This window comes from Genypterus blacodes, unplaced genomic scaffold (genome assembly GCF_046128005.1).
Source record: "Genypterus blacodes isolate CSIRO-AG114 ecotype Tasmania unplaced genomic scaffold, CSIRO-AGI_Gbla_v1 ptg000029l_1, whole genome shotgun sequence".
Classification (NCBI taxonomy): Eukaryota; Metazoa; Chordata; class Actinopteri; order Ophidiiformes; family Ophidiidae; genus Genypterus; species Genypterus blacodes.
The window spans coordinates 4,016,052-4,042,645 of record NW_027466842.1 but is presented as its reverse complement, the minus strand read 5'-3'; the positions used below and the strand labels follow the sequence as shown (position 1 = coordinate 4,042,645).

The 26,594-nt window shown below is 43.8% G+C and overlaps 4 protein-coding genes across 5 annotated transcripts in view; 3 read left to right on the top strand and 1 right to left on the bottom strand.

The window, feature by feature from the left end:
• The window catches only part of cacna1eb (calcium channel, voltage-dependent, R type, alpha 1E subunit b), a 35,510-nt gene extending 27,424 nt beyond the window's left edge, over window positions 1-8,086 (top strand). Inside the window, exons 32-47 of the mRNA XM_076144580.1 lie at window positions 47-127; window positions 390-509; window positions 602-667; window positions 759-850; window positions 1,382-1,556; window positions 1,644-1,771; window positions 2,143-2,239; window positions 2,331-2,436; window positions 2,528-2,635; window positions 2,733-2,833; window positions 2,926-3,032; window positions 3,652-3,751; window positions 4,588-4,692; window positions 5,113-5,245; window positions 5,449-5,612; window positions 6,298-8,086. Of these exons, the coding sequence (XP_076000695.1) occupies window positions 47-127; window positions 390-509; window positions 602-667; window positions 759-850; window positions 1,382-1,556; window positions 1,644-1,771; window positions 2,143-2,239; window positions 2,331-2,436; window positions 2,528-2,635; window positions 2,733-2,833; window positions 2,926-3,032; window positions 3,652-3,751; window positions 4,588-4,692; window positions 5,113-5,245; window positions 5,449-5,612; window positions 6,298-6,810 (2,196 nt within the window). The 3' untranslated portion in view covers window positions 6,811-8,086. The remainder of the gene's footprint in view (window positions 1-46; window positions 128-389; window positions 510-601; window positions 668-758; window positions 851-1,381; window positions 1,557-1,643; window positions 1,772-2,142; window positions 2,240-2,330; window positions 2,437-2,527; window positions 2,636-2,732; window positions 2,834-2,925; window positions 3,033-3,651; window positions 3,752-4,587; window positions 4,693-5,112; window positions 5,246-5,448; window positions 5,613-6,297) is intronic.
• Window positions 8,087-9,086: 1,000 nt separating this feature from the next.
• Window positions 9,087-12,398, top strand: LOC142993970 (RING finger protein 11-like). Its single transcript, XM_076144581.1, has 3 exons — window positions 9,087-9,773; window positions 10,131-10,300; window positions 10,505-12,398. Exons 1-3 carry the CDS (start codon window positions 9,651-9,653, stop codon window positions 10,674-10,676), a joined length of 465 nt encoding a protein of 154 aa, XP_076000696.1. The 5' UTR covers window positions 9,087-9,650; the 3' UTR covers window positions 10,677-12,398.
• A 1,102-nt stretch (window positions 12,399-13,500) lies between these two features.
• rpe65a (retinoid isomerohydrolase RPE65 a) lies at window positions 13,501-17,134 on the bottom strand. Its single transcript, XM_076144974.1, has 14 exons — window positions 17,078-17,134; window positions 16,718-16,800; window positions 16,489-16,639; window positions 16,155-16,262; window positions 15,901-16,042; window positions 15,657-15,804; window positions 15,260-15,341; window positions 15,038-15,170; window positions 14,799-14,938; window positions 14,573-14,702; window positions 14,357-14,471; window positions 14,154-14,248; window positions 13,861-13,972; window positions 13,501-13,773 (listed from the first exon to the last, which is right to left on the bottom strand). The coding sequence occupies exons 1-14, from the start codon at window positions 17,086-17,088 to the stop codon at window positions 13,628-13,630; spliced, it is 1,596 nt and encodes a 531-aa protein (XP_076001089.1). The 5' UTR covers window positions 17,089-17,134; the 3' UTR covers window positions 13,501-13,627.
• Window positions 17,135-19,913: 2,779 nt separating this feature from the next.
• Window positions 19,914-26,554, top strand: LOC142994024 (uncharacterized). 2 transcript variants are annotated; one of them, XM_076144678.1, is made up of 12 exons: window positions 19,914-20,211; window positions 20,909-21,042; window positions 23,455-23,570; window positions 23,705-23,785; window positions 24,502-24,539; window positions 24,685-24,818; window positions 24,907-24,985; window positions 25,065-25,184; window positions 25,295-25,384; window positions 25,494-25,571; window positions 25,668-25,851; window positions 25,933-26,554. In XM_076144678.1, exons 1-12 carry the CDS (start codon window positions 20,090-20,092, stop codon window positions 26,122-26,124), a joined length of 1,368 nt encoding a protein of 455 aa, XP_076000793.1. In that variant the 5' UTR covers window positions 19,914-20,089; the 3' UTR covers window positions 26,125-26,554. The 2 variants fall into 2 exon arrangements, with proteins under 2 accessions (XP_076000793.1, XP_076000794.1); XM_076144679.1 differs by lacking the exon at window positions 19,914-20,211 and having other exon boundaries at window positions 20,916-23,201.
• The last annotated feature ends 40 nt before the right edge of the window (window positions 26,555-26,594 follow it).

Here is a 26,594-nt window from a genome sequence, read left to right as displayed (position 1 = left end):
CTGCAAATAGAACTAACATCTTCTTCCTTTTTTCGCCTCCCTGCAGAACTACTTCCGAGATACTTGGAATATTTTTGATTTCATCACTGTACTTGGCAGCATCACGGAAATAATTGTGGATTTACAGGTAAGACGCTGCCAAGACTCCCAATCGTTTTCACAAGGTTGCGAACCCTAAATACAACACACAACTAAAATAGCCAGATTCATACACAGCGCTCATTCTCTCCAAGTGTGTGTTACGATCCCTGCCTCCAGACACAACGTAAGTCATGTTGTGATGAATTTCGCCATCTGTGTTTCCTCCGTCGAGTCTCTCCCTTCTGTCTGCCTCTCTCGCTCTCTTTCTCTCTCTGTCTCTCTTTTGTGTCACCCTCTCTCCGTCCCAGTCGGTGAACACCATCAACATGAGTTTCCTGAAGCTTTTCCGGGCAGCCAGGTTGATCAAGCTGCTGAGACAAGGTTACACAATTCGTATTCTGCTCTGGACATTTGTCCAGTCCTTCAAGGTGAGACCTCTTCTCCCCTCGTCCTCACGTGACCATGACACTCGGCTGGTGTTGTCACATCAATGACCGGTCGCTGTCTCTTTCCCTAACAGGCCCTTCCGTACGTCTGTCTTCTCATTGCTATGCTTTTCTTCATATACGCCATAATCGGAATGCAGGTATCTTTTATTAATGATGTAAAAACATTAAAGAATACTTTAATAATTTGGTCAAATTAAAATCTCACCAGAGCGACTAATTTTTCTGCAGGTGTTTGGAAACATCAAGTTGAACGACGAGAGTCACATCAATCAACACAACAATTTTAAGACGTTTTTCAGCGCACTGATGCTGCTGTTCAGGTGCGTCCATGCAAACTGTCTTCTAATTCTATTAATCATTTATTTTACATAAACCATTTATGTTTTAATGGGGACAATACACATCCACTTCAATTTTGATTTGTAGTGTCAGGTCAGGTTGATGTGAAACGCAAATAAGTATCTCACTCCTTATACATTTATAAGGCAACTATAAGGCAAGTAAACAACATTTTTGGATACATACAGTAGCACAATACTTCAGAAAGGGAAAAGTTACATAAATAAGATGAAAACTAACACAAATGATACTGAAAATATTCAAATACGACTAATACAATAGTACAAATAATGATAACTGAACACTCTAAATATACAAATAAGAATGCAAAAGTAAGAATAATACAAAGTCAAGATGCTTGTCATTAAAAATGAAAAAAAACTCAACAAATTATATAGAAAAAGGAAATCTGATCTCATCTTGTCTGGTCAAAAATAAAAATGATTCTTTTCGGATGTGTGCTGTTATTTCTATTGCACTTTGATGCTAAATGGGATGTTTGTTCATGGCAGGAGTGCAACAGGGGAGTCGTGGCAGGAGATCATGCTGTCCTGCCTGTCGGGTCGGGAGTGTGAGCCCGACACGTCCATCTCCCCTCTCACACTGTCCCCAGACCACGAGGGAGGCTGCGGGACAGACTTCGCTTACTGCTACTTCGTCTCCTTCATCTTCTTCAGCTCCTTCCTGGTCAGGGCTTTGAGCGATAACATCTCTCCTGCCTGTGAGATGGCCTCCATTCTTTTGTCTCTTAAATGGATTCTCGTGTCCCTCCAGATGCTGAATCTGTTTGTGGCTGTGATTATGGATAACTTTGAGTACCTGACACGAGATTCCTCAATCCTGGGTCCCCACCACCTGGATGAGTTTGTCCGCATCTGGGGGGAATTCGATCGCTTGGCATGGTGAGGCCTCTTCTTCTTCTTCATTGTGCTGCTTGTTCACAGCTTCAAGTTCTATCTGTATCCAGCAGAGGGCAGTCCACATGTGTGAAATGTTCACATCCAGCTGCATGAGCTGATTGGGTTTTAGTAAATAACTCTTATATAACAGATGTTTTGATCATTTTGTTGTCTGGCAGTTTTTCTTCATCTGCGTTGGATTTGAAGAAGTAGAAGGTTTTCACAACATAACAACACAACATTTCTTTTCTGAATTTAACCCATCCTAACCAAGCACACAAGCTGGAGTAACTAACACACACATCCTGACACACACATGCTCTTTCTTCTTCTTCTTCTTCTTCTTCTGCCTTCACCCGTGGTTGCCCCTGAAGCGGTCGTATCCACTACACCGCCATGTACGAGATGTTGACGCACATGCAGCCGCCCCTGGGCCTGGGCAAGAAGTGTCCCGCCAAGATCGCCTATAAGGTACTGAGGAATACGATGGGCTCTTCCTCGCTGCTTAAGAATGTGCTATCGTGGAAACTGTGACATTTGTTTCCCCCCTCTGTTTGCTCAGAGGTTGGTGCTGATGAACATGCCTGTGGATGAAGACATGAGTGTGCACTTCACTTCCACGCTGATGTCGCTCATACGCACGGCTTTGGAGATCAAAATAGCTAGAGGTCAGAGGTCAATCTTGGGCTATAAAGTGAACTTGAATGTATTTTTGGAGCCTAGTATGTGTATATAGTTAGTTGAATGTGACTGTTCCAGGTGGAGAGGATCGCATCGCCCTGGATTCTGAACTGCAAAAGGAGATCAGCATCATTTGGCCTTATCTGCCCCAGAAGAATTTGGACCTGCTGGTACCGATCAACAAAGGTCTGGCTCTAGCTCCACACTGTATGGCGGCACCAGTCAGCGTAAGGCTCTCACAAACGAGTCGTTGATGGTTAACTTTGTGCGTCTGCCCACCCAGATACGGACATGACGGTCGGGAAGATCTACGCCTCCATGATGATAATGGACTACTTCAAACAGAACAAAGCCAAGAAGCTGAGGCAGCAGCTGGAAGCTCAGGTCGGCTCAGCGAGTGAACTTTAAAATAACATGTAAATTAGTACAAACTCTATCTGATCTATTTGATTTTGTTTTGTCTCTCTCTATTCCAGAAGACCAGCTTGATGTTAAGCCGTCTAGAAACCGCCGCCCTCCCCGAGGACATTTTATCCAACACCCAACCGATGCCCATGATGGCCCACAGCGCCGGCTCGGCCCTGTGAGTCTTACTTACAAGTCTTACTTGTTAATAAGCTTTTGCCCTCTTCCTTAAAGCTGTTTTAGTAACATTTTTCCAGATCTTTAGGCTAAATATGGTACTATACAAAGAGAACCTAAATGATTAATTCTCACAATATACTTCCTATAACTTGACACAGTTCTTTCCCATCACTGTGGAAGAACTCTGATCCGCTCCTGCTTTTCTTCCGACACATTGGTGGGTTTTAACCGGTCGGTTTTTGGCTCAGATCCTGCCAGAGCATCTCTCTTAAGATCTTTTGTGACTTCTTCCAATGCGTTGCCGTCTTCCCCTTGGAGACATTTTGGCAGGCCGGCCTTTCCCCGGGAGGATTCACCGCTATTCCCAATGTGCTTTCCATCGGGAGATAATAGCTCTCACTGTAGTGCGGTGAAGTCCCAGAGACATTATAATGGATTTGTAACCCTTCATTCTTCTGCTTCTCCTTCGTCCTTTGTTCCTCAAATAAATAAAGTAAAGAATAACCATTTGGGGTTCTCTTTATATAATATAGATTTATCTACAGATCTGATTTCAAGATGTGGGCAAGTTCCCTTTACGGATGTGCGTTTACTGGTTTTCTCTGTTCCATATCCAGGACCAGGGGCGGCTTTTTGGCTCTGAGTCCCATCTCACCTCAGGAACTGTTTCTGCAGCCCATAACCTCAGACACTGACGCTACTCAACAACAGACTGTGGTAAGAAAGAGGATGAGTATGCATTAACTGTGACCAGCACAGTCACACAAACACACACAGCATGGAGGTCTTTCTGAAAAAAAGCGCAACAATGGCGTTGCTGTGACTTTCTGAGTGGCACTTTTTCTTGCAGAGCACGGCATTGCAAGCTCTCTGTTGCTCCTGTCTCTGGTTTTGCTTTAATCCTGGCGGAGGTCGGGGAACAACAAAGGCAGATTGTCCCACTTGAACATTTTGCTGTGTCGCTCCCAGTGTCTGGTTCTCACCGATCTGCAGTGTTTTGCAAGCGGAATGACACACGGTTGGCCCTTGAAATGCCCACATATTAGTGTTTGTCTTCTTTTGCAGTTTGCTCATGCGGAGGAATGTTTTGGCCTCAGGACAGATTCTTGTCTGGCTCTGTTTGAGTAGCTGTTAGTGTACATAAGAACCTGATCCTGCATGACTCTGTGTACTTCCAACCTGAAAAATCGATTCCATTTGTGCCTGCAAACTGTTTTGTTTATGCTCGCTCTTCCACTTCTCAGTCTCTCTTCAGTCTTATATAATCTCACCATGTTTCCTCAAGTCAGTCAGTTTCCCTGTTATTTGGTGGTTAATCTGTTTGTTTCTGGCTGGAATGGCTTTTCTGATTGGATGGCAATGATGATGGCTATGAGAGATGACCCCTCCCCCCTCCCCAATCCCCCCCCCCCCCCCCCCCGAAATGAAATGGCTTCTCTGCCCTCCTCGTATTCGAAACCAGGCCTCCGTATAGAGGCAGACCTGGACCGTGGACGATCCTGAATCGTGCTCTGTCTCTCCTTGCCCTCCTCTCTGTCTCTGTACTCACCTAGGTGGGGGAGTGCAGTAGGGGGAATGAAGCCCAACTGGAGCTTCCACTAGGGAGGGGCCTGTGTGTGCGGGCCTCCTCCATGCCCCGTCTGACTGTAGAGTTGCAGGTACAGCCCTCTGAACACGACATCACGGAGCCTGGACGACTTCAGTGGCTGCATGGGCTTTCATGCCAAAGTGCTTTTTATTTGTATTTATGTGTCTAGAGACGATCGAGATGAAGTAGCTTTTGATGTGTTTGTCTGTCGGTGTCAGATCGAGGATCTGTGACGGAATGGTGTGTGGTCCTCGTCCTATCTCAGTTTCACTCTCCAGAATAGAGGAATGAATAAACCAAACTTCACTTTTTCACTTGAATGCATTTTGCAGTCACCAAAGTGCATGAGAACGTAAACTAAAAACCTCCTCTGTCACCTGTTTCTTAACGCTGCATGTAATGAGAATGAATTTAATGTTTTCTCTGTGCATGTACTGTGTGCTTCTGTGCATTTGTGCGTGCCTGTCTGTGTGTGTTCACATGTGAGCAGACAGAGGTTGCAGGTGGCTCCATGAAGCGTTCTGCATCCACTGTGGCGGATCAGCATGTAAACGGTCTCTGGGAGGAGGAAAAAAGCCCCGAGCGAGTGTATCGACCTCGCCACAAAAGCTACAAAGCTGCTGGTTAGTCCCGCCCACCTGTGGTTATCACATCAGGTTATATTCATGTGAAGATCTTTGCTGTAGTCGTACAAAGTTTCGAATTTCAGTTTACAAACCTTTATTTACAACATGTGTCCAATAATGGAACCAAATGTGACACTCTTCCTCTTCTTCTTCTTATGTCTATTTGCATGGCCTCCTCTCCTGATTGTCTGACTCTCTAGTTTCTCGATCAGAGCACCGGCTGAGGGCAGACAGGGAGCGCGGCCGGTCGAAGGAACGCTGTCACCTCCTCTCTCCGGACAGGTCTCGCTGTAACTCTGAGGAGCGGAGCTTACAGCCCTCACGGTCCTCCAGCGTAGAGAGAGCGAACCCCCAAGACAAACAGGTACATGAGGGAGCTGAAGAGCAACACAGCAGGGTGAGAAATTAAGAAGGGATTTGAGGAAAAATGCATGTAGGAGTTGATGAAATACCTGTGAAATTAAAAATGAGGAGGCAGAGGGAGAAGCGTTTTTGTCATGCTGTTCACATTTATTGCTGTAGAAAGGGTCTAACTGTGAACCTTTTGCTGACTAAAGCAAGGGAATAACTGAGAATTTTATGACCATGAAGGAGCTGACTTTGCAGACTGAAGTCACAAGAAATATCAGCACAATGCAGGAAGCAATGGCAACGTCACAAAGCACAAACCTGAGGGGAAACTAATGCAATAATCGGAAAACTGGAGGATGAAGTGCCTTGGGAAATAGAGCAGGAAAATGCTAGAATCTTTTTCTAATAGGATGGAAATGTTTTGTGTGATGAAGTGTGATGAAATATGTGGTGTGTATTTGTCAATAGGCCATGTAAATGCAATAGTTATCCCTGAAAGGCAGTAATATGCCACTAAGCACTTGAGAAAGTAGTTATCTTGACCTAAAGTGCAACATTTGTGAAGAATGTGCTCCTTCAATTTTACTTCAATTCCAATCCAAAAAGTCACATTTGTCTTTGAGTTCAAACTTAGAGTCATAAGCAAATGCCCTTGAAAAGTAGATTTTATAAATAATATTTATTATTCTTGTTTCCAGGGCAACAGCTCAGAAAGTCCAGTGCCCTCCACCTCAGAGTCCAGCACTCCCAGTGGCCGACGACCTTTATCTCAGACCCCAACACGCTCTCACCCTCACATCTCTTACTCCCCGCTGGTGTGCCGCACGCAGCCCTCTGTCGGCGAGGATGAAAATGAACAAGGCAGCCCACAGACCCTGAGGCAGGGCGAGCCCATGTGGGAGACCCAGGAAGAGCTAACAGGCGAGGCGGGCTGCCAGATATCGCCCCCTCGCCGTTATCCCTCTGAGCCCTTCCTGGCCTCACTGGAGGGTGACCACAGCCCAGACCCCTCCGGTCCCATGGAGACGTTGACCTTCGAGGCCGCAGTCGCCTGCAGCCTGGGACGATCAAACACCGTCAGCTCTGCTCGCCCACGCTTGCGGACAGGCTGGCAGGTCCCCAACGGGCATTTTAGGAAGCGTCTGGCACAGACGACCTCCGTTACAGGCTGTGACCCGCTCAGTGACACAGAGGAGGACGACAGGTGCTAGGGACATGGAGGAGGAAGGGAAATCCCACTGAGGTGTGAGAGACACTGTACCTGTATGTACAGTGTGAAGGTGAATGTGACTCTTTTTGCATCAGTGCTTTGGGGCCATGGGTCTCTTTGGATGATCATACGTGAATCCAAAACAACAGAGAACAGTTCTTCTCAAAACTGTAGTTGCTAATTCACACAGAACACTGACAAAAAAAAGGTCTATTTCCTGACTTGTACTTGATGATAGACAGTAATAATATATCTCAGATATCTGTGGGATACAGAAAATAACGGAAATGAATGGATCGAATTATGTTGTTCCTGTCAATAGGTATTGTCATTCCCGAAGGTGTTTGTGACTGATTCAGTGTTGCTCTTGACAGTGTTTGTCTGTGGTGTGTGTGAATATGTAACTACGTGCAAAAGGAGGAACATTTTCTTATAAATTCCCTGTTTTGTAAATACATTGTGAACACCACGCCATTGTCACATATTTTGCTACCATTTCTAGGCCTGATCAATACAACTATCCATCAAGACGCGATCAGATACTTTGACAGAGACAATATGGACACTAATAGCTAACACTCAGTGATGCTGGATTTTTTACAGTGTGAATGAAGAAACTGATTTTCCACCTGGCTTTTGCCAATTCCATCAACATAAGCTGTGAAATATGAATACAGGAATAGAATATCTTTAATATAGAAAAGATGCTTTTTTTGTACAAACCATACCAAGCCTCCACTTTTGTCCTTAAAATTCTTAATTTTTCTTCCTAATCATCCAACACAGCCTCTTTAAAACATTTTTTTGAGTCTTTACAGTTTCATTGAGAGTTGTTGGGCTTGTAACTTTGTAATCAAGCAAACATCCCAAAACCCAATAAACTGACACAACAAAATACAATATGATGGTTCATCTATTTTCATATATTTTCCTTCTTGTGAATATTGTATAATCCATTGTGTACAATGGCTGTAGAATCATTGTAGACAACATGACCCATTGTTTCATCGATGAACATTCTATTCTATTACTTACTAATAATGTACAGAGGAATTATGCTGTTTGTACCATTAAGAAACAAAACATATAAGCTGATGAGCTTTAAACGTAAAGGAATGTTAATTTTAAGGTATGTGTATCTGTCTTATTTGCCCGAAGAAGGCTAATTCTGTGAAACTCCCTTAACCAAAAACAAGAGGATTTGTATCATAAGTTCCTGGAATGCAAATACTTGTGGGTTTTTATGTGTACAATAGCTGTATATAGAAATAAAAGTATCCTCAACTTGCACTGTGATTGGTTGTGTGTGTTTTTCTATACTAGATGATTTGAACATGCCTGTATGTGCAGAACGTATTTGATGTCAATTTGTGCAAAAATATTAATATAAATTGTACCCATTTTAATTATGATGTTATTGTACATGTACAGATACAGCATAAGAGTTCCACGCATTTTTATTTCACTTTTTTGATTATCTTAATCAAACAAGTGTGCTTTTTACAAACGTTGTTCTGTAAATAACCACAACAGTGACCAAAATATAAAGCAAAACGAACTCTAAAGATCAACAATGGTGCTTTCATGAAGGTAAATTAAAAACGATTTGGTCGTAAGAACTCATGTCAATTGTACAACGTCGTAGGTTACTTATAAGTGGAGTAGGGAGAGGGCCAATTCACCATCTGGTTAGGGTGGGAGACACATTTGAATATGTTTAACTCGCATATCACCCATAAGGCGAACCGGAGGCGTTCGCTCGCTCACTGAACACTTTATTAGGACACCAGACGCCCTCAGAACAGCCTCGGTACTTCGTGGCACGAATTCCACACTGTTTTGGAAACATACCCTTGAGATTCGGGTCCACGTGGACACGATTAAAACACATTATTGCTGTTGTTGTATTTGTGGTTTCAGATCTTGGGGACTGCGGACGTCATTGGAGTGCATTGATCATCTTCAAATGCCAGATGTAGTTGCGTTCATGAATTTAGTTATTCATATATGTATTTTATTAAACAAAATGTGGTATTCTGCGCCATACAACTCAGCCAACCGCACAACAGCTCAAATACGTACATAACTACGAATACTAATACTATTACAATGGAGGAATACTTCTTAGTTTGGTATTTTTAGATTAATTAAAACTCTAAGCTATACTTTTAATGACTTAAACATAGATCATCGCCTTGGGGACGCTTGTTTTCAACACACACATGCAGTGTTTTCATCTTGGAATGACGTTCTCGTGAATCAACCAATCACAAAGCAGATAACGTCATATCCAGTGGACCGACATCACGTCCACTGGAGGAAGAAAGAGCTAACGAGGAAGCAAAGTGTTAAATGTTACTTGTGAAGTTAAAAAGGGAAAATGTCGCGACAGCACAACATTGACACGGCGCGGTGTTAGAGTCCCCGTAGCCGTTGAACCAGATACTTTGTCGAAATTGCGATTCCTTAAGAGGAATGAGCGACAATTGCCGTGGAAGTCGCCCCGCTGGCTAGCGAAAAAGTGGCTAGCTAGGTTGCTAGCTGCTGTTAGCAAGGGAGTTCTTTGTTTTGATGCTTTCAGGTGAAGGCAGTGCAAACACGCTGGACAGAAATTAGCGCGGGTATCGGCTAGGGGGTTATTAAGAATGTGGGGGATGTGTGTGTGCCACTAGGTCAGTCATACGTTAGTGTTTTCTGCGAGATCGAACATCAGAATAGGGTCTGTAAGTGCAAAACTAGCCAGCGAGAGCAACTTTAGCAACTCAGAACTGATCCAGACTGCCAGCTGATCGACTTGTTTTTTAGCTCAAGCAAGGCTAGGACCGAGACGAGAGACAAGACATGGGCAACTGTCTGAAATCTCCAACATCGGACGACATTTCTCTGCTCCATGAATCCCAGTCAGACAGAGCCAGCTTCGGGGACGGGACAGACCCGGACCTGGAGCCACCGCCGCCTTACCAGGTCAGCTGATCTCATGTTTACACGGCAATGTTTCGACTAATGGGATTTTTGGTGGCTTTAATTAACTGTGATTGAAATAGATATGTTTTATTTGCTAACTATTAATGTCATAGGAACCATTTCGGTTTTTACTTTTGATAAATTAATTCCACATGCTGGTGTATTTGATTGACTCACTCATTCATTAGTTGTGTACTTATGTCAATGTGTCTGTAAGTATCTTCAGCTTGCATCCAAATTGTTGCACATCTGTACTTATGGATCGTATTGTTTCATTATGTTTGCCATTCAGACCCTAATCCGGGGCTGAGAACTTGTTTTTGTGTTGTTTACCTGTTTGTGTTTGTTTAATTCCAGGAGCAGGCTCACATGCCGATGTACCACCCGACGCCTAGTCAGGCCCGTCTGGCCACTCAGCTGACAGAAGAGGAGCAGATCCGCATCGCTCAGCGCATCGGCCTCATCCAACACCTCCCCAGGGGCGTGTATGACGGAGGACAAGATGGCTCAGAGAAAAAGATCAGAGAGTGAGCGTCTTATCTGCTTGAATAAGAGTTAACGTGACTAAATCTAATGTTCTCCCCTGATTTAAAAGGGATTCAGTTCATGTCCGTTTCTAGACTTTTCAATAGATCACTAATTCAACAATATACGCCTGATTGGTTTGATACAACTGCATGTTTGTTGTGTCACGGTATCAATGCTGACTGTTGATGTCGTGCTGTTTGCAGGTGTGTGATCTGTATGATGGACTTTGTATACGGCGACCCCATCCGGTTCCTGCCGTGTATGCACATCTACCACATGGACTGTATAGACGACTGGCTGATGAGGTCTTTCACCTGCCCCTCCTGCATGGAGCCCGTGGACGCCGCCCTGCTCTCCACCTACGAGACCAACTGATCTCCCAACTGACCTGCATTAGATCTCCCATGCCCCAACCCCCAACCCCAAACAAACACACACACACAAACAAACCTAACAACTGCCCCTGTCGGACCTTGAGGGGGAGCAGATAATCCTGTTTGCCGTTATCTGTCTGTTGCGAAATTCACACACAATGTTAACCATCCCACAGCCCCCCTGCCCCCCCTAAGCCCCCCTCTCCCCCCCCCCCCACCCCCCACCCCCCGGCCTGCAACTTCAATAAGCTGGTCTTAAACAACAATTACACAAGTCGGTAAGAAACTGTTTGCAGTTAAACCTGCACGATTGCGTCGATACGTCTGTCATACCAAAGCGGCGTCCAGTGTCGTACAAGGCTGATGGAGCTCGAGTGTGTGTGTTCGGAGTGTGTTGTTGCGTTTCCACTCGAGCAGGTCTCGGTGGATTCTCCCCCAGTTTACCTGCATTCCCAGTCTGTTGTCGTTTAAATGGATTATTCGATCACTGGATCACTGGATTATCGACCAAAACATTGATAACATAAATCAATCGGATTCAATTTGACATTACCAAAAAGCCTTTTCTCCACATTCAGATCTCCTAAACTCACTTTAAAATGGCCCTACAGTTTGGAGACGCCCGCGTGCACAACTACAGTTTACACAGTTTTGGTGTAAAACAACGAAAGCTTATCGCGCTGCCTTTAGCCGGAATTTACACACAATGCGCACACTCAATGAAGAAATCACCCATAGATTGCAAGTACGCGATATGTGACCGATAAATATCAAAGCTACAGGAAAGAGTTGAATATCGTGTAACGCCAAGCATGATTTACATGAAGGCGTGTAAAAGTAGCTGGCAGCCATTTTAAAGGGCTCATTCGTGCATGGGCAGGTGGATCAGTCTAAAAAGTAGAAAACGCTTGCACACACATTCATCTGACCCAGAGATTTGCACTTTATTTATAGGATAGTAACAGAAACAATATATTAATATATGTACCTATAGCCTTGCACTATCAATATGTCATTCCTTCATTTTCTGAGATGCAAAAGTTACATCGCAGGTGACGACTGACGTATTCTCAAGAGTTGTCGGCGGTCACTTTAACACATTGAGGTAAGACTGAAGACGTGTTTCATGAAACGTGTGTATGTGTGTGAGCCTCTTGTACGTTCCGTTCCGCTCGGTATCCTGGTATGTTTCGGCGTGGCAGTGACGGGACAGACGAGATTTAAGGTCACTTTCGAGGCGAGAAATTTCGAATCCACGCTTGGCGCGGCGTCGGCGGCGTCGTCTCCTTCTTCGTCGTTGTCGTTTAACACTGTACGTGATTGTTTTGGTTTATCGCAGGGTAGCCGTGGCTACAATGAGTTTCATTTGTGGAAGTGATATTGTGGTTGTTTCTGGGTTGTTTTTTTTCTTTGCTGTCTTTATCTTACCACGCCACTTTCACATTTTTGTTACAGTTGTGTCAAATCTCACCTGTACAGCTATTACACTGGTTTAACCCTGACTGTGCAAAACCTCTGTCCCAACTGAATATCTGAGTGAGAGAGAGAGAGAGCCTCTTTGTGGTGTGTTTTCTGATGAGCTTTTCTTTCCTGTAATTTGACATTTAAGTTGAAACTTATATTCTGGAGTCTGACAATTAATCTTTCATGTAATCTTTTTGTTTGTTTTTGGAAGGCTAACAAGCCCTCGTGTAAAGAAAATAAAGAGAAGGGACAAACGACATATTTAGTATTGATTGTTTGAGGAGCAGGCCTCCTAAAAGTGAACTATAGGCCCAGAGTACTTGTTTTCACGAAGAACCAATCGCATCCAAAACCAAGTTAAAATCATCTTCCAAGGTTATAATAAGCATATATCTGCCATCAATGGAGGTAACTTTAATTGATTCCAGTAAGGATCAGCTGTTCTGCTATGATTTCAAACCATCTGTGTGTCTGGAAGCCATTTCAGTGAGCCAGCACACACAATATAAGGACTCAGATATCCAGAGAGTATTTAAGATATAACATCTGTGCTTTTCCTCCCAATTAAAATGTTCTGATTCATTTCCTAATGCAAAATCATTTACAGTGGGCATTTAAACTAAGCCAGCTTGAAGTCAGCTGAACCTGTCCAGACAATTGAACTAAAACCAAACACACAGGTTGCACAAGTACAGGTGTTCCGTAGCCATGTGCCCTATTGTATACTTTTGATTGCAACATGCCAACTCCTAGTCCCTCATACAGTTAATGAGCTTTGCAATGCTGCAATGGTTTGGTCAGCAGATTACCCAGTGTAAAGAACATACAGTCAGGGACGCGGTAAGGTTTGTTCTAATAGGATTTTATATGTCACCATATTAAATCTCTGCTGGAGGATTATTTAGACTTGTATTTCCTAAAGCTTCAGTTGCTTTGTGATTCATAAAGGGGATTGTCTGCAACACTCGAACCCACTTTCTAACACAGTCTTGTTCCTTTCTGACCCCTTAAGCAAGAGATCACAGCTCAGCGTTCCTGCAGCTGCCGTGGGTTCAGTGTGAGTGTGAGTCTAGTACTATAATGGATAAATCTACAGTATGTAAATAAATAAACATTATATAGAATGCCCACAATACCAGGATATGTTTAAATCTTTAAAACCACTTTATTTTCCACACTACCAGAATCCCAAACACTATCATAAGCAGCTATGGGATTAAGAGATCTCTAAATACAAACAATGCAACTACATCAAGGTTATTATTTTGATGCTGTTAAAGGCTGGTTTATCACCATAGTAATGTTTTTCCTGATTAAGGTTTATATGAATTTGTCTCACATTTACATGATCAAAAACTTAACCATTGAGACTGAAGTTCACTGATAAAACTTTATTTTCCTTACACAGTGAAACATATTTTGATGTCATTATCTCATGCTGAGCGGCAGGGTGATTGACTAACTGTTGACACCGTGACACGTGCCTCCTTAGGGTTTGTACATGCCGTGAAAGGTGACAGGAATGGTGCACTCAACCTCTGCCCTGGCGATCTCTGACAGATCCTTGGCGTTGAGGATGAGGAGGTACCCGGGTCGATGAGAACCGGGAGCCACCACGATGGTCAGCAGCACACCTGTCAGGCAAATTAACCAGCGCTTGAGAATCAAACAGTTTAAATGTTGACATAAATCCATATTGTCCTCTTTTGCTGTTGACATACCGTCATCCTCATCTATCCCATCAGGAGTCTGTACAAACAGGGGCTCTGACGGGTAGGAGTCTGGCTCTTGCCAAACACACGTCTCCTTGGTCTTCACATTTAATTTAATAATCTATATGAAGGAAATAAATAATCGGTAACAATTCAAATAAACAAACCTATTTATTCCCGATGGCTGTAACTGATTATATACAGTATGTTCATATAACTGGAAGATGTTACAATTCCCAAATATAAACCCATATAATCATGTTTTGTTTATTTAGTTTACCATTGAAGGAACTCTATCTTACCCTGTCTGGAATGAAATGGTTGAGACCCAAACCATAGGCGTAGGTGTAATTCTTCCCTGCATGCTTCTCATAGTTGATCTGAGGGAACTCAAACGCTACACACACACATAAAACAGCAAATATGAAGACATTTCTGCCCACCGTAAACGTGTGAGTGTGAGTGATGGATGTGAGCAGGTGACTTATGCAGGGTGTGTTGGCACCTTGGCGAGGTCCGGAGAACAACACCTCAGGCTCCAACCAGATGGTCCCGTCAGCATGCATCACTGCTGTGGCTGTGGTGTATGGCAGACTGACCAGGTTCTTGCCCTGCTCTTCCTATGTTGAGTCCAAAATGAAGAATTACAAAAACAAACGGTGTCAGGTTTGGATTTCCGTAGCGATTTCATTCCTCTCGATGGGTAAGACAGGTGACTCACCTTGTTGACATCCAGGGGAATAACATATCTGCGCACCTCCGGCTGGGGCGCTATCATGGCGGCCTTCTTTACCTCCTCCCAGTTGGCTCGCAGGTTGGCCAGCCAGAGGTAGTTGTAAACAAACTCAAAACTGATGATGGATGAAAAGAGAAAATGAATCGCAAAATCTCGAACTGAATTGTAAATATAAGGGAAACATAAGTAGTGTCAATCAGTAAAGTCATACCCTTTCCAACCGCACAGATCCACAACAATGAAGCCATCATCCTCATAAGTGTTGATGTGATGGAACATGCCGATGGGTGCCCCTTTGAACTTGTGATTGATGTACTCTCCTGGCTCTTTCGTGGCAATGTGGAACAGTGTCTGGAAAAAGGACGTCAAAATAGAGATGAGATCACAGGTAATATGTGAAAAGTTTGAATTTAACATCTCCAAATATATCAATGTGGACTAGTTTCTTACTCCTTGGCTCTCGTTGGATTCAAAGCAGTCCATGTAGTTGGAGCCTCGGATGCTCCAGGCACTCAAGAATTTGAGGAGGTTGATTTTCACCGGGGTCTCCACGAAGACAAAGTAGTTCTCCGACATGCCAAAGCTGAGATTAATGAGGAAATCATCAAAAGCTGGACTTAACGTTTGATAGACACACACACTCACACCACAGACATAGAAGATGATACACACCTGTGCACATAGGCGGGCTTGAATCTCTCAGCACTGGGGAATTGCACCACCACCTTGGATTTCTCAATGGGATCAGATTTATCTAAGAATGAAGAACAAAAAACTCATTGTAAATTGTGAAACAAGTGTCCACCACAAGTGTATGTTTGGTGTTCACTATAAAGTATGTTTAATGTTGTTATTTAGAATGTATTTTCATGATCATGTGTCTCCTGACTCCATTGGAATAGTGTTCAGCATCTTGTATTGTCTTTCAATGTCAAGACTGACAATATACAGTAAGCTGTCTATGACGACACTTCAACACTATATTACTGGTTGTATTAATTAATATTGTCTCCCGCTCCGTGTTAAAGCTGTTAAAGCACCTGACTGAGTTTGTTATTGTGATACAAACCTTTCTGTGTGGGTGGAATCTTGACAATGTTGTAAGCCAGGGTGGCTCCCTTCCCCATGCAGTTTCCAATGTTGTACACAGTCCCATCTCTCTCAATATGGGGGTGAGCAGTCACGCCATTGATGTTGATGTAGTTACACATGTCAACCTGCATTAAAATAAAAGGGTATTTTAGTTTAAACCATTCAGAAGGAAAACATCTTAAGACCAGCAGAAAAAAAATATGTATGTGGCTTTAATGTACCTTTTTCAGTGTTTCCAATGTGTCGGTGTTTACTTTAGTGATGTAGTTGGTTTCTGTCACGGCATAAAAATCCTCACCAACCGGATAGACATTCACCAGACAGTTGTCTGTAATCTCAACACCCTTGAAGTAAGAGAAAAACCTGCAAAATGGGTTAAAATATTTAAAATACAAAGGTAGTTGTTTGTCTAGAAATTATGAAACTAAGCAAACCCTGATTTACTCTGGGATGCCAAAGATCTCAGGTGACCCACCGGGAGAAAATGTTTTTGCAGGGGTCTGGATAGGCAAAGGTGCCAAACTCAGTGATCACCACACGCTTCTCTGTGATGGCTCTCACATAGGCATCAGTTTTGACAAACCTAAATGTTGAGGTGAGAGCACAAAATGAAGGAAGTTCATTCTCAAAAAAAGTTAAAATCCAATTTGGAACATCTTTGTTTTTACAACCACTTAACATGATAATTTTAGCACAGTTACAGAGACTTGAAATGAAATGCCTTGGAAAACAGCTGGCAGTAATGCAAAACATGCAGGATTCAAAGTAAAAGGTCTAAAACATTGTTCTTTAGGAAGGAAAGGTCTTACTTTCGAAAGTAGGTGACCTGGCCATTCTTGAAGTCAAATTTGTGCATGAGGGCCTGACCATCAAACAGATGATAGAAGGGCTCATCTCCAACTTCAAAAAGGCCGGGACCCAAGCGAAGAAGACTTCCTCTCAGAAAAGAGGGGATCCTCCCTGTAAACAGCAACAACAGACACATCAATCTCATTTGTTTTCATCACTATTTTGTTTGTCTGTATGATGCAAACAAACCTGTGACTGTTGCTGGAAGCGGCTCGGCCAACTCTTCACATGTCTCAAAAATCTTCTTGTAGCCACCGGCTGGGTGTTCAAAACTGTTGTAACCAATAAATCCATTAGTTTGTTATGTTAAAAGCTCAATATTGAGCAGGCTGTGCACTTGAGATGAACTTTACAGAGTTCAGTTTGAACTTTAAATCCTTCAAGAGCTTAGCCAGCTGCAAACATACAAGTCACTGTGCAAATGTCACAGGATGAAATACAATACCTTTATCAGTGGCGGTTAGGTACAAATGTGTGTCTATGCATGCAATCTCTCAGTCATTAATATAAGATATTGTTGAGAATAATTGAAATAAATCATAAACTCACCGGCTGACCATCGTTCCTCACGGTTGTGGCGACAGAAATCTCTGGTCAGGTCTGAACTGAAAGTCTGTGACCTCCTAGTGGATTTAGGGTATTTGTATGGTTCCCCCTCACAGTCATTGTGTCGCAGCGTTATAAACCAATCATGTTACCCCCGTGAACAACAATCCTATTGTGCCAAGATCCTTTGCTAGATGACTCACTGGCCGCCCTGCTGAACCCGGATTTATTGCAGAATATTTCACTAAATCAGAACTATGCTTGGCAAATGTGTTGCAATGGTACATGTGATTTTTGAATGCTTTCAATTGTTCACATTTAGTCCCGTCAGATATACAATGGTTTAGCAGTCTATAAGTTAAAGCTGCACAATCTGATGCAATGCAATATCCCAGCAGTAAATTTGACCTTTGTGAAGCTTTTATACTTCAAAATGTCACCATGATTCAGCTCTGTGATTTTGCACTGGACTGCATTATAATGACGGCCTGTGTGTGTGTGTGTGCGTGTGTGTGTGTGTGTGTGTGTGTGTGTGTGTGTGTGTGTGTGACAGAACAAACAAACAAGCCAGAAATGTGTATCTAATAACTTTAATAATGACCACATTCCATTTAGTTGCCAGGTCCTCATTTTGGCATGTCTGGAATGGAGCCATCATTGATCTCAATGATTTATTTGTTCCTATAAAGAGAAATCAATAATTTTTTAATACTTGGCCAGGTTGTATCAGTGAAGCTAATAAGCTCAGTGCGACTCAGTTTAGTTACTATATGTGTGTGTGTCATCAGTACAAAAACACAACCTTGATTAGACTTTTTTACTGTTGCAGATATGAATTTATGCAGTTTCATAAAGTTAAGAATGAAGATCAAAGGTCTTCATGTTGCATTAGAAAGGCCACCAGACTTGTTTCTAGGTGAAATAGATGGCTTCTACAATAAATAATGAAGTCATAGAATGAGGATTAGAGTTGTAGTCATTATGTAATTTTTAAAAATAGTAAGATTTCTCACATCAAGTGATCCTGACTTTCTATTTTGTTACGGTTACACAATTCTAATTGGATTTACTGCGGGCACTTGTTCTTTGGTCTGAGCACAGACTGCCTTCACTTGCTTGTCTTAGTGGAAACACATTCCAGCTGCAGGGATTAAGTCCGACATGGGCTGAGGACAAAAGCTGCGTTGTTTCCCCTGAGAAAAAGCTCCCTGAGTTTAGAGGGCAGGTTTGTCAATAGCAATGTTGTGATGAACTCCCCCCAGCATTGAAAGCTTGATTTGATTGGATGTAATCGAAATGCCATAATGAAACATTGTGTTATAATGTTGTGATGTCTGCACAACTTAGCAATGAATGTATCCAAAAAAACAGGAAAACAAAAGAAACAGGATTCAAATGATGCAAGGAAACCAAATTTAGATGCCCAAACTGTTCAAAGACTGCCAAACACACACACACACAGATACACACACACACACACACACACACACACACACACACACACACACACACACACACACACACCATGTATACCAATCTATCGTAAAATTTCTAATTTTGTATTGATGCAGTGATCATCATAGGAAAAAAAGACACTTTAATTTTCATTGTGGTTCAAAATTTGATGATATTATTTGTGTCTCTAGTATTTTGCTTTATGTATTTTGTATTTTTCCTAAATGGTTTCTTCCTCTCTTCCCTCACACATACTAAGTTGTTATTGACTTGTCTTCCAGAGAGCTTGGACTTGTTCTGTGACCACTGCAGTGTGACATTGTGACGTTCAACTACACAATTACACTTGACAGAAGTTTGGCCAAGAAAAGAGAGATGACAACGACATGGCAGAAGCAATTATGGTGTTATTATAGCTATTGGCTGAATGCTGGAGGCTACAATTTCCCATCAGTGCTCATTTTGCAAATGGTATTTCAAACTGAATGCGAGGAGGACCTCTGTTGGTTTTTAATTGTAGGTGACAAAAACATGCTTGTGATTCAAACACGTATGAGAGTGTAACAATGTCAGAATTCCCACCAAAATCATCCTGAACCATCCTTTCACACACAAATGCTCTAGGTTTTGTTGTTAATTGAAAGTAAGGAGCTGCTGGATCAGACATGAAGGATCCATTACACGTGAGATTCAGCACATACGGGTTTATGTGTCTTCCCGTATTCTAATTTTCACTCTCTCTCCATATTGCCTCTTCTGGCTTCTTCTTTCTATCTACTCGTTGTCTCTTCTTGTTTACCCGACCCTGCCCCTTATCTGTTCTGGCTGACTCTGACACTGCCCAACCTAACCTTCTCACCGACTGACTTTCCTCTTGTGCATCCTGTTTGCCCTCTCAATTTTCCAGCTTATGTTTGCTGCCAAACCTCAGTGTTTGCTTTTCTGACCTCTCCTGTTCTGGCTACTTTTCCTTTTCCCTCTTCTCATAGTCTCTTCTTGTTTGCTGATCTATTAACGCTCGGCATTTTCCTCACTTTTCCATCTGACCCTGTCCAACCCTCACTATCTCCACCTCCTTGCTTTCCTTTCCAGCATCAGCTTCCAGAAACTTTGCTGCCTTCCCGACTTCTTGCTTGCTGCCCAACTCTCCTAAGAGACGTTTCTCTTCTTCCTTGCTTTTTCCAGCGCTTCCCCAGTGGCTGATTCCGCTGTTTCACCCTTTCAGACTATTTTTGTTCCATCAGCTTCTGTTTGATTTCCAATCTTCTCATTTCAAGTCTTTTCTTCCTAGATGTTTTCTTCCAGCTGAACATATTCTCAGGTTGTATCTTCTTGATGTGAGGTGACGTCACATCTGCCGTGAAGTTGCCCAATGCGCACGCGCAGGTTTTTCGGGACAGAGTAACCGAACATGGCGGCGGGACGCAACAGTCTGCTTTAGTCTATAGCTATCGGTTAGCAGCTAATTATTTACAGTCCAGCCTTGCAGACACTTCTTGGGTTTCACTCTACCCAAACGGGTAAACTTGGTTTTATTGTTTATTCGTTTGAATCGGAAAAATGAATTATACCACGAAGGTAGTTCAGGTGACGAATGTGTCGCCGAGCACAACGTCGGAGCAGATGAGGACACTTTTCGGATTTCTGGGTACCATCGAGGAGCTCAAGTTGTTTCCTCCAGAGTGAGTTGAATGTTTATGCAAATGTGCTGGTATATAATGTAGTAGTTAATGTCACTGCAGTCAGGTTAGAGTAAGGCTTGTCAATCATGTAACCCAAGGTTTGTCTTGGTTATCATCCAAACCAGTGTCCTAGCGAAGCAGCTAAGCTAACTCGGAACGGTGATGCGTTCATTGTTATGACAGGTTAACGTAAACACACCGTGAGCCTCCAAAATGCTTCACATACTTCTCACAATCTGCAGTCATTTCTGAGACCGAGGAGAATTCCCGGTTCCAATTGCAGACCGGAGGCATTGTAACCTTCACGTTTACTATGTTGATGTCATTGAGTTCATATCGTGACCAAGTATCCAGGGTTGATTGAGGAGTTTATATTCAGATTCTTAAGCATCACCCAGTTCTTCATCCCAGCATCAGAACGTTGTTGCACAAGATGTCCTCAGACTTCTCCCATTGTGTTGTATTGTTCTCTTGCTCCCTTATCATCAGCCACCATGAGTATATTCTCTGTTTATATGTCTATTACTCATCATGTATATTTGAGATCTTGATGGCAGTACCACGTGTAGTTGACCTGATTTGAAGGAGACATGGAATGCCTTGTCACATCAAAATGCAATGTTGTTCTTGTTGTGATGATGATGATGATGATGATGATGATGATGGTGTTATATTTTACACCCTTGTCCCCCTCTAGCGATTCTCAGATGCCGGTCACCTCCCGGGTGTGTTTTGTGAAGTTCCAGGAGCCGGAGTCTGTGGGGGTGTCTCAACATTTGACCAACACCGTGTTCGTGGACAGAGCGTTGATCGTGGTCCCATTCGCTGAAGGTTTGTCTCATTATTATTCCCACGTATGAGTGGTCAGTGTTGATTGGGTGGCAGGACTCTCGGGATAGTGGAGCGTCAGTGAGCATGTTAAGGACTTCAGCCGTCCTGTTCCTAATACGAGTTTATTATAGCTATTTCTGTGAACGTCATTGTTATTGCCACTCCCCTCTCATTTTCTGTATCCCATGGAAGAAGTGTTGAAAGCAAATCACTCATCTCAGACTTTTGGTAAACTGCTGGCACAACTCATATCCATTTTTGTTTACCACCGCAGCGCAATTTCCCACGACACATTGGATGTGATTTTGTTTGGTAAACTACACACCAAACTGAACGCCCTGCCCTAAACCACTTTGTTTTGCGCTGCGTTAAGAAAAACACAGTCTACCAAAATCTGCTGCTTTACAGACTAGGAGTTGAGTATTTCCCCAAACTGTGGGCGCCGCAGACACATCAATGTTCAGAAATGACGTTGTGTAAACACTTAACCATATGCATTTTATTTTCTCCCCCATATTGGACTATCCTCTGTTAAACTTCTCTCTGTTATTTGTGTGTGTGTGTGATTTTTGTAGTGAAGAAGGCAAAAGCATCCCCCTCGTTGATGGCTGAAAGTGGTCCTCTGCCTGCCAACAGGGGATTGTAGACATTTGCAAAAGGCCAGCAAGCATTCAAGCCCCACCCCTCTTTTTCTGTGTCCTCTATTCTTTCTCTGCCTTTCTCTTTCTCTTCCTCTTCCCTTCCTTCCTCCTGGTTTTCCTTTTTCTAGGTGTACTAGTGTATGGGATGAAATAGGCCAGATATGGACGTAGCCTTTTTTTTTGTTGATATAGTGTTTCTGCTCTGCACCATTTTTACAACACCCTTAAGTGCTGCTCAGCCATCCAGTTGATGGCTAAAGTATTGCTCCCGGAGAACGTCCAAATTGGCTCTAGACATAAAAAGCGCTTTGCAAAAAAAAAAAAAAAAGAACCCGGCCCCTTACTGGAAAAGGCTCTGCGGCAGAACTGGGTGTTGGAAATCATGTTTCGTGTTTACGGGGCTGACTGATATCACTTGACCGCAGTTCTGAATGGTAAGAGGGAAGCCACAGCACGTAGGTCACACCGCAGTGCACAGCCAGCCCACACTGCACACACACACACACACACACACACACACACACACACACACACACACACACACACACACACACACACACACACACACACACACACACACACACACACACACTTGGGGAATTGACCCTGGCTGAGCAGCATTAGTACATTCCGGACTGTACCAAGGGGAACACTCGTCCCTTCTAACCTGACAGCCTTTAGCCGTGCTTCCCTCCACACTGTCTGTATCATGTTATGCTGCATCTCCCTAAGATACCCGCTCGACTTGACACAATGCCGGTACAATACTCTCTCTTTAACATTGGTCTTTTTTGTTGTTGTGTTTTACAGTTCTTTTTCCTGGCTCAGCCAGTCCTGTATACCAGGCCCTGCTGAAAATACCACCCAACAGTTTTGTCTCCTGCAGCAAATTCTCCCCCTCTCTCTCTCTCTCTCTCTCCCTCTCTCTCTCTCTCTCTCTCTCCAGTGTGTTCTTTTTTTTAAATGTTGTCATTGTTGTGTGTCCGTATTTTAGGCTTTTGTCTGTTTTTTGGGGGTGGATTAACTTTACCTTTACCTCGGAGATTGTAAGGTGGACGTTAAGTAAAAAACGGCCACTTGTTTAATCGGAGGCAGACGGAAGATTTAGTAACTGTGGGTAGCACAAATGAATCCTTAAAGTTAACCCCGTCACCCTCTGCACAGGTTTGGTTTAAGCGTTGCAGCGGCAGGTAAGGTTACTACAGCAATAATGTGCAGCAGGCAGAGAGTACCCGTCTGTAACTGTGTAACACTTGATGGTTTGATGATGTGTGTGTGTGTGTTTCTTTTTTCTTTTGGGTAAGTAGACTGATAGCAGACTGTGTAGTGTTCTTGACCAAATCCCTTAAATTCTCTTTGTTGTGTGTATCTCGATTTTTCTCTGTGCTTTTAGTAGCGAAGCCGCCCACGTGAGTCGCTTGTTTCAGTAAACACCTATATGAAAATTGAGGGCTCACCCAACTGGAGAAGCAGCTGTGCTTGCTAACGTTTGGTTCATGACTTAAAAAACACGTTCAGGTGATATATTCTTGGCAGTGTTCATTGGAGTAGTGTGATTTATTCCAGCATTAGTAATGCCAATGCAATGATTAAATGCATTCAAGGAACTCTTCTGTATAAGGTAACCATGTTGCCCAACATAATTGAAGGAATGCAGTGTGTGTTTTTTGTTTTTTTTTCCTTGTCCATTTCCAAAAACGTCTTTCTCTGTAGTTGGTGTGTGTGTGAGGATGCTTTTTCCCTTCTAACGCTCGTCTTTATTTTCCTGTAGGCTCTATTCCAGATGAGGCTAAAGCTTTGTCACTGTTGGCGCCGGCAAACGCTGTTGCAGGGATTCTGCCCGGAGGGGGACTTCTTCCAACGCCCAATCCCATGCCCAATCCAGCTGTAAGACTTAAAACACCTGCTGTCTGGTACACACACACACCAGGCAGTACACCAGCTCTACCTCTGTCCTGCTCCGCTTTCAGTGTACAAGCTTATTCCTACTTAATGTCTTGTGTGACATTTCTGAATTCCAGATGGGAGGGAACCCTTTCGGTGGTCCCAACATGGATGCAATGGCCGCGTTTGGATTCCCAGGACCCAACATGAATCCCCAGGTCTGACGTTCCTTCTGTAATGACTAATATCAGAATCAGAATCAGAACTGCAGGGGGTCCAGGAGGGGGTCGGTGAGGTATTTCAGGTGGGGGAGTTCCAGGCCCTCAAAGGACTTCATGACTACAGAGGTCAGAGCGACGGATCTGTAGTTGTTAAGTCCTGTGGTCCTTGGCTTCTTGGGGATGGGGATGATGGTAGGCGCTTTGAAGCAGGCTGGTACGTGGCATGTCTCCAGTGAGGTGGTAAAGATGTCGGTGAACACCGGAGACAGCTGATCAGAGCAGTGCTTCAGCATGGAGGGGGAGACAGAGTCCTGACCGGCAGCTTTGCGGGGGCTCTGTCTCCTGAACAGCCTGTTAACGTCCCTCTCTAGAAGTGAAAGGGTCGTTGACGGGGTGGGGGAGGAGAGGGCCTCTGTGAAGGCAATTTGTGTGGAGGGGGTTGATGATGTCATCATGGCTGTAGGTGTCATGGGGGATGATGATGTCAGGGCTGGCAGCTTGACCATCAAAGCGACAGTAAAACTCATTCAGTCTGTTTAAGGCACAGATCATTTAAAGACTGAGCGGGTTTAGGCTTGTAGTTTGTGATTTCTCTGAGACCCTTCCACACAGATGCAGGGTCATTAGCCGCAACCTGCTGCCTCAATATAGCAACACTGCTGCTTTCCCAGAACACACAAAGTGACTTTGCCAAACTTGTGTCTCTTCCACAGGCTGCTGATCAGCTGTTAAAGTTCATGACAGATCCAAAGTAAGTCAGCGTCCTTTTGTCCTTGAGTTATTGTGCCAATGCATTTTAGCAGAGTGAGGATAGAGATGGTGGCATTTATGGAATAAGACCTTGCATATGTTATTTGCTGCGAGTTGTCTTATTTCGTTTTGTGCCTTCTATTCAGACTAAATCCCTTGGCAGCCTCGATGAATCTGAATCCGGGCCTGAAGGCTGATGCATCCAACAAAGAGATTGAAGAGGCCATGAAGAGAGTCCGAGAGGCCCAGTCGCTCATTTCCGCTGCCATTGAGCCTGGCAGTGAGTCGGCACTTTCTTCACAAGACAGTGGAACAGAGAGACATTGACAATACAGTATTAAGCAGTGTCAAATCTTTGTACCCTCCAGATAAGGAAAGCAAAAAGAAGCACTCTCGATCCCGCTCGAGGTCCAGGAGGAGGAGGTCTAGGTCACGTTCAAGACACAGGTAAGATCTACTGTTCACCATCTCAGTACGCACGTCTTTCATGTACGCAGAGCGATGTTTAAGAGAAATCTGGTTGCAGACGATCCAGGAGCCGATCAAGGAGACGATCAGCCTCCAGAAGCAGGAAGCGCTCCAAAAGCCCACGCAGGAGGAGGTCTCACTCCAGAGAGCGAAACAGACGATCTCGAAGCAGATCCAGGTGGGGAGGTGGGGGGGAGCCAAAGCTCAACCCGGCGCTCTGCATTTAAAGGATAACTGTGATGTGATGGAGCCGAGGTCAGGTACTGAAATGTCAACTTTATTTCACAGAGAGAGAAAAAAAGAGGAATCAGGAAGGCGAAGATCCAAAACGCCACCAAAAAGCTACAGCACAGCCCGGCGGTCACGCAGCATCAGCCGGTGAGTGCAGCTCGGGTCCTTTGGTGCAGTCAAGTTGGAGCCATGTAGTGCTCTCGTTTTAAAAATGTAGGCCTTCACTTCTCAAGCTGTACACCCCTCTGGCACACAGGAGACGGAGGAGAAGCGGGAGCCGATCGCCACGGAAGTCCCCTAAAAGGAGAATCTCCAGGTCTCCCTCTCCTCGAAGGTCTGTGTGTTACTATCCTGATGGTGTAAATAGATATACAGTACGCTCTATTTATGTATTGTGTGATGACAAACTCGCCTCTGCCGTCTTCTGTAGACACAAGAAGGAGAAGAAGAGGGACAAGGAAAGGGACAGAGACCGCAGGGGCGACAAAGAACGCAATCGAGACGAGAGGGAGCGCTCCGTCGGCAAGAAGAAGAGGAGCAAAGACAAAGAACGAGAGCGGGAAAGAGAGCGCGAGAGGGAGAGGAAGTCTGATGGAGAGAAAGGAGACGTAAAGGTCAGCACCCAAACGCTCTGTCTTGGTTTATTCTGAATATTCTTTGCTCTTCAAGTCGGACTGATCGCTTTCCTTTCACAGATCACCAGGGATTATGACGAGGAAGAACAAGGCTACGACAGCGAGAAAGAGAGGGAGGAAAGGAAGGACTCCGACGACTCCGCACTGTCCCCCCGTTCAGTGGAAGGTAACGGTACGGCCCGGCCCATGAACCAGGCAAAGGTCAACGGCGCGGACGATCACCGCGAAGAAGACATGGACGTCAGCGACTGAGTGTGCCGTCCTTGTGTTTATCCTTCAGTTTCAGTTGTGAACATGTTACAGAATTATTTTCAGCCCCTGGGGGGGTAAATCTAAAATGTGAAGTGTGTTTGAAAAGTATCGATGTTTGCATATAAGTTTAGTCAACTCTTTGTACAGTGCAGGATTGTTGGCATTTAAAGTAGTCAGAAAGCTTAAGAAGCGCCTGTATCGTCCTGCCCGCCTCAAATCATGATGGGATGTAGACTGGAAGTAGGTTGCTTTGCTTTTCATTAGCGTGTTGTCAAACTGTTTCTTTTCCCATATTGTACCTTGTTTACTTTGTCAGTGTGGAGTATTGTGCTGTGGTGCTTCAGCCTCTTTGCCCACCTGCTCGAGATGCAGCAGCTGCAGCTTTGCTTATTGTTATATTTCAGAGTACGGATCGTTTTATCAAGGATTTCTTTCATATAATAAAAGCGTTAATGGCGAAAAAGAAGTCT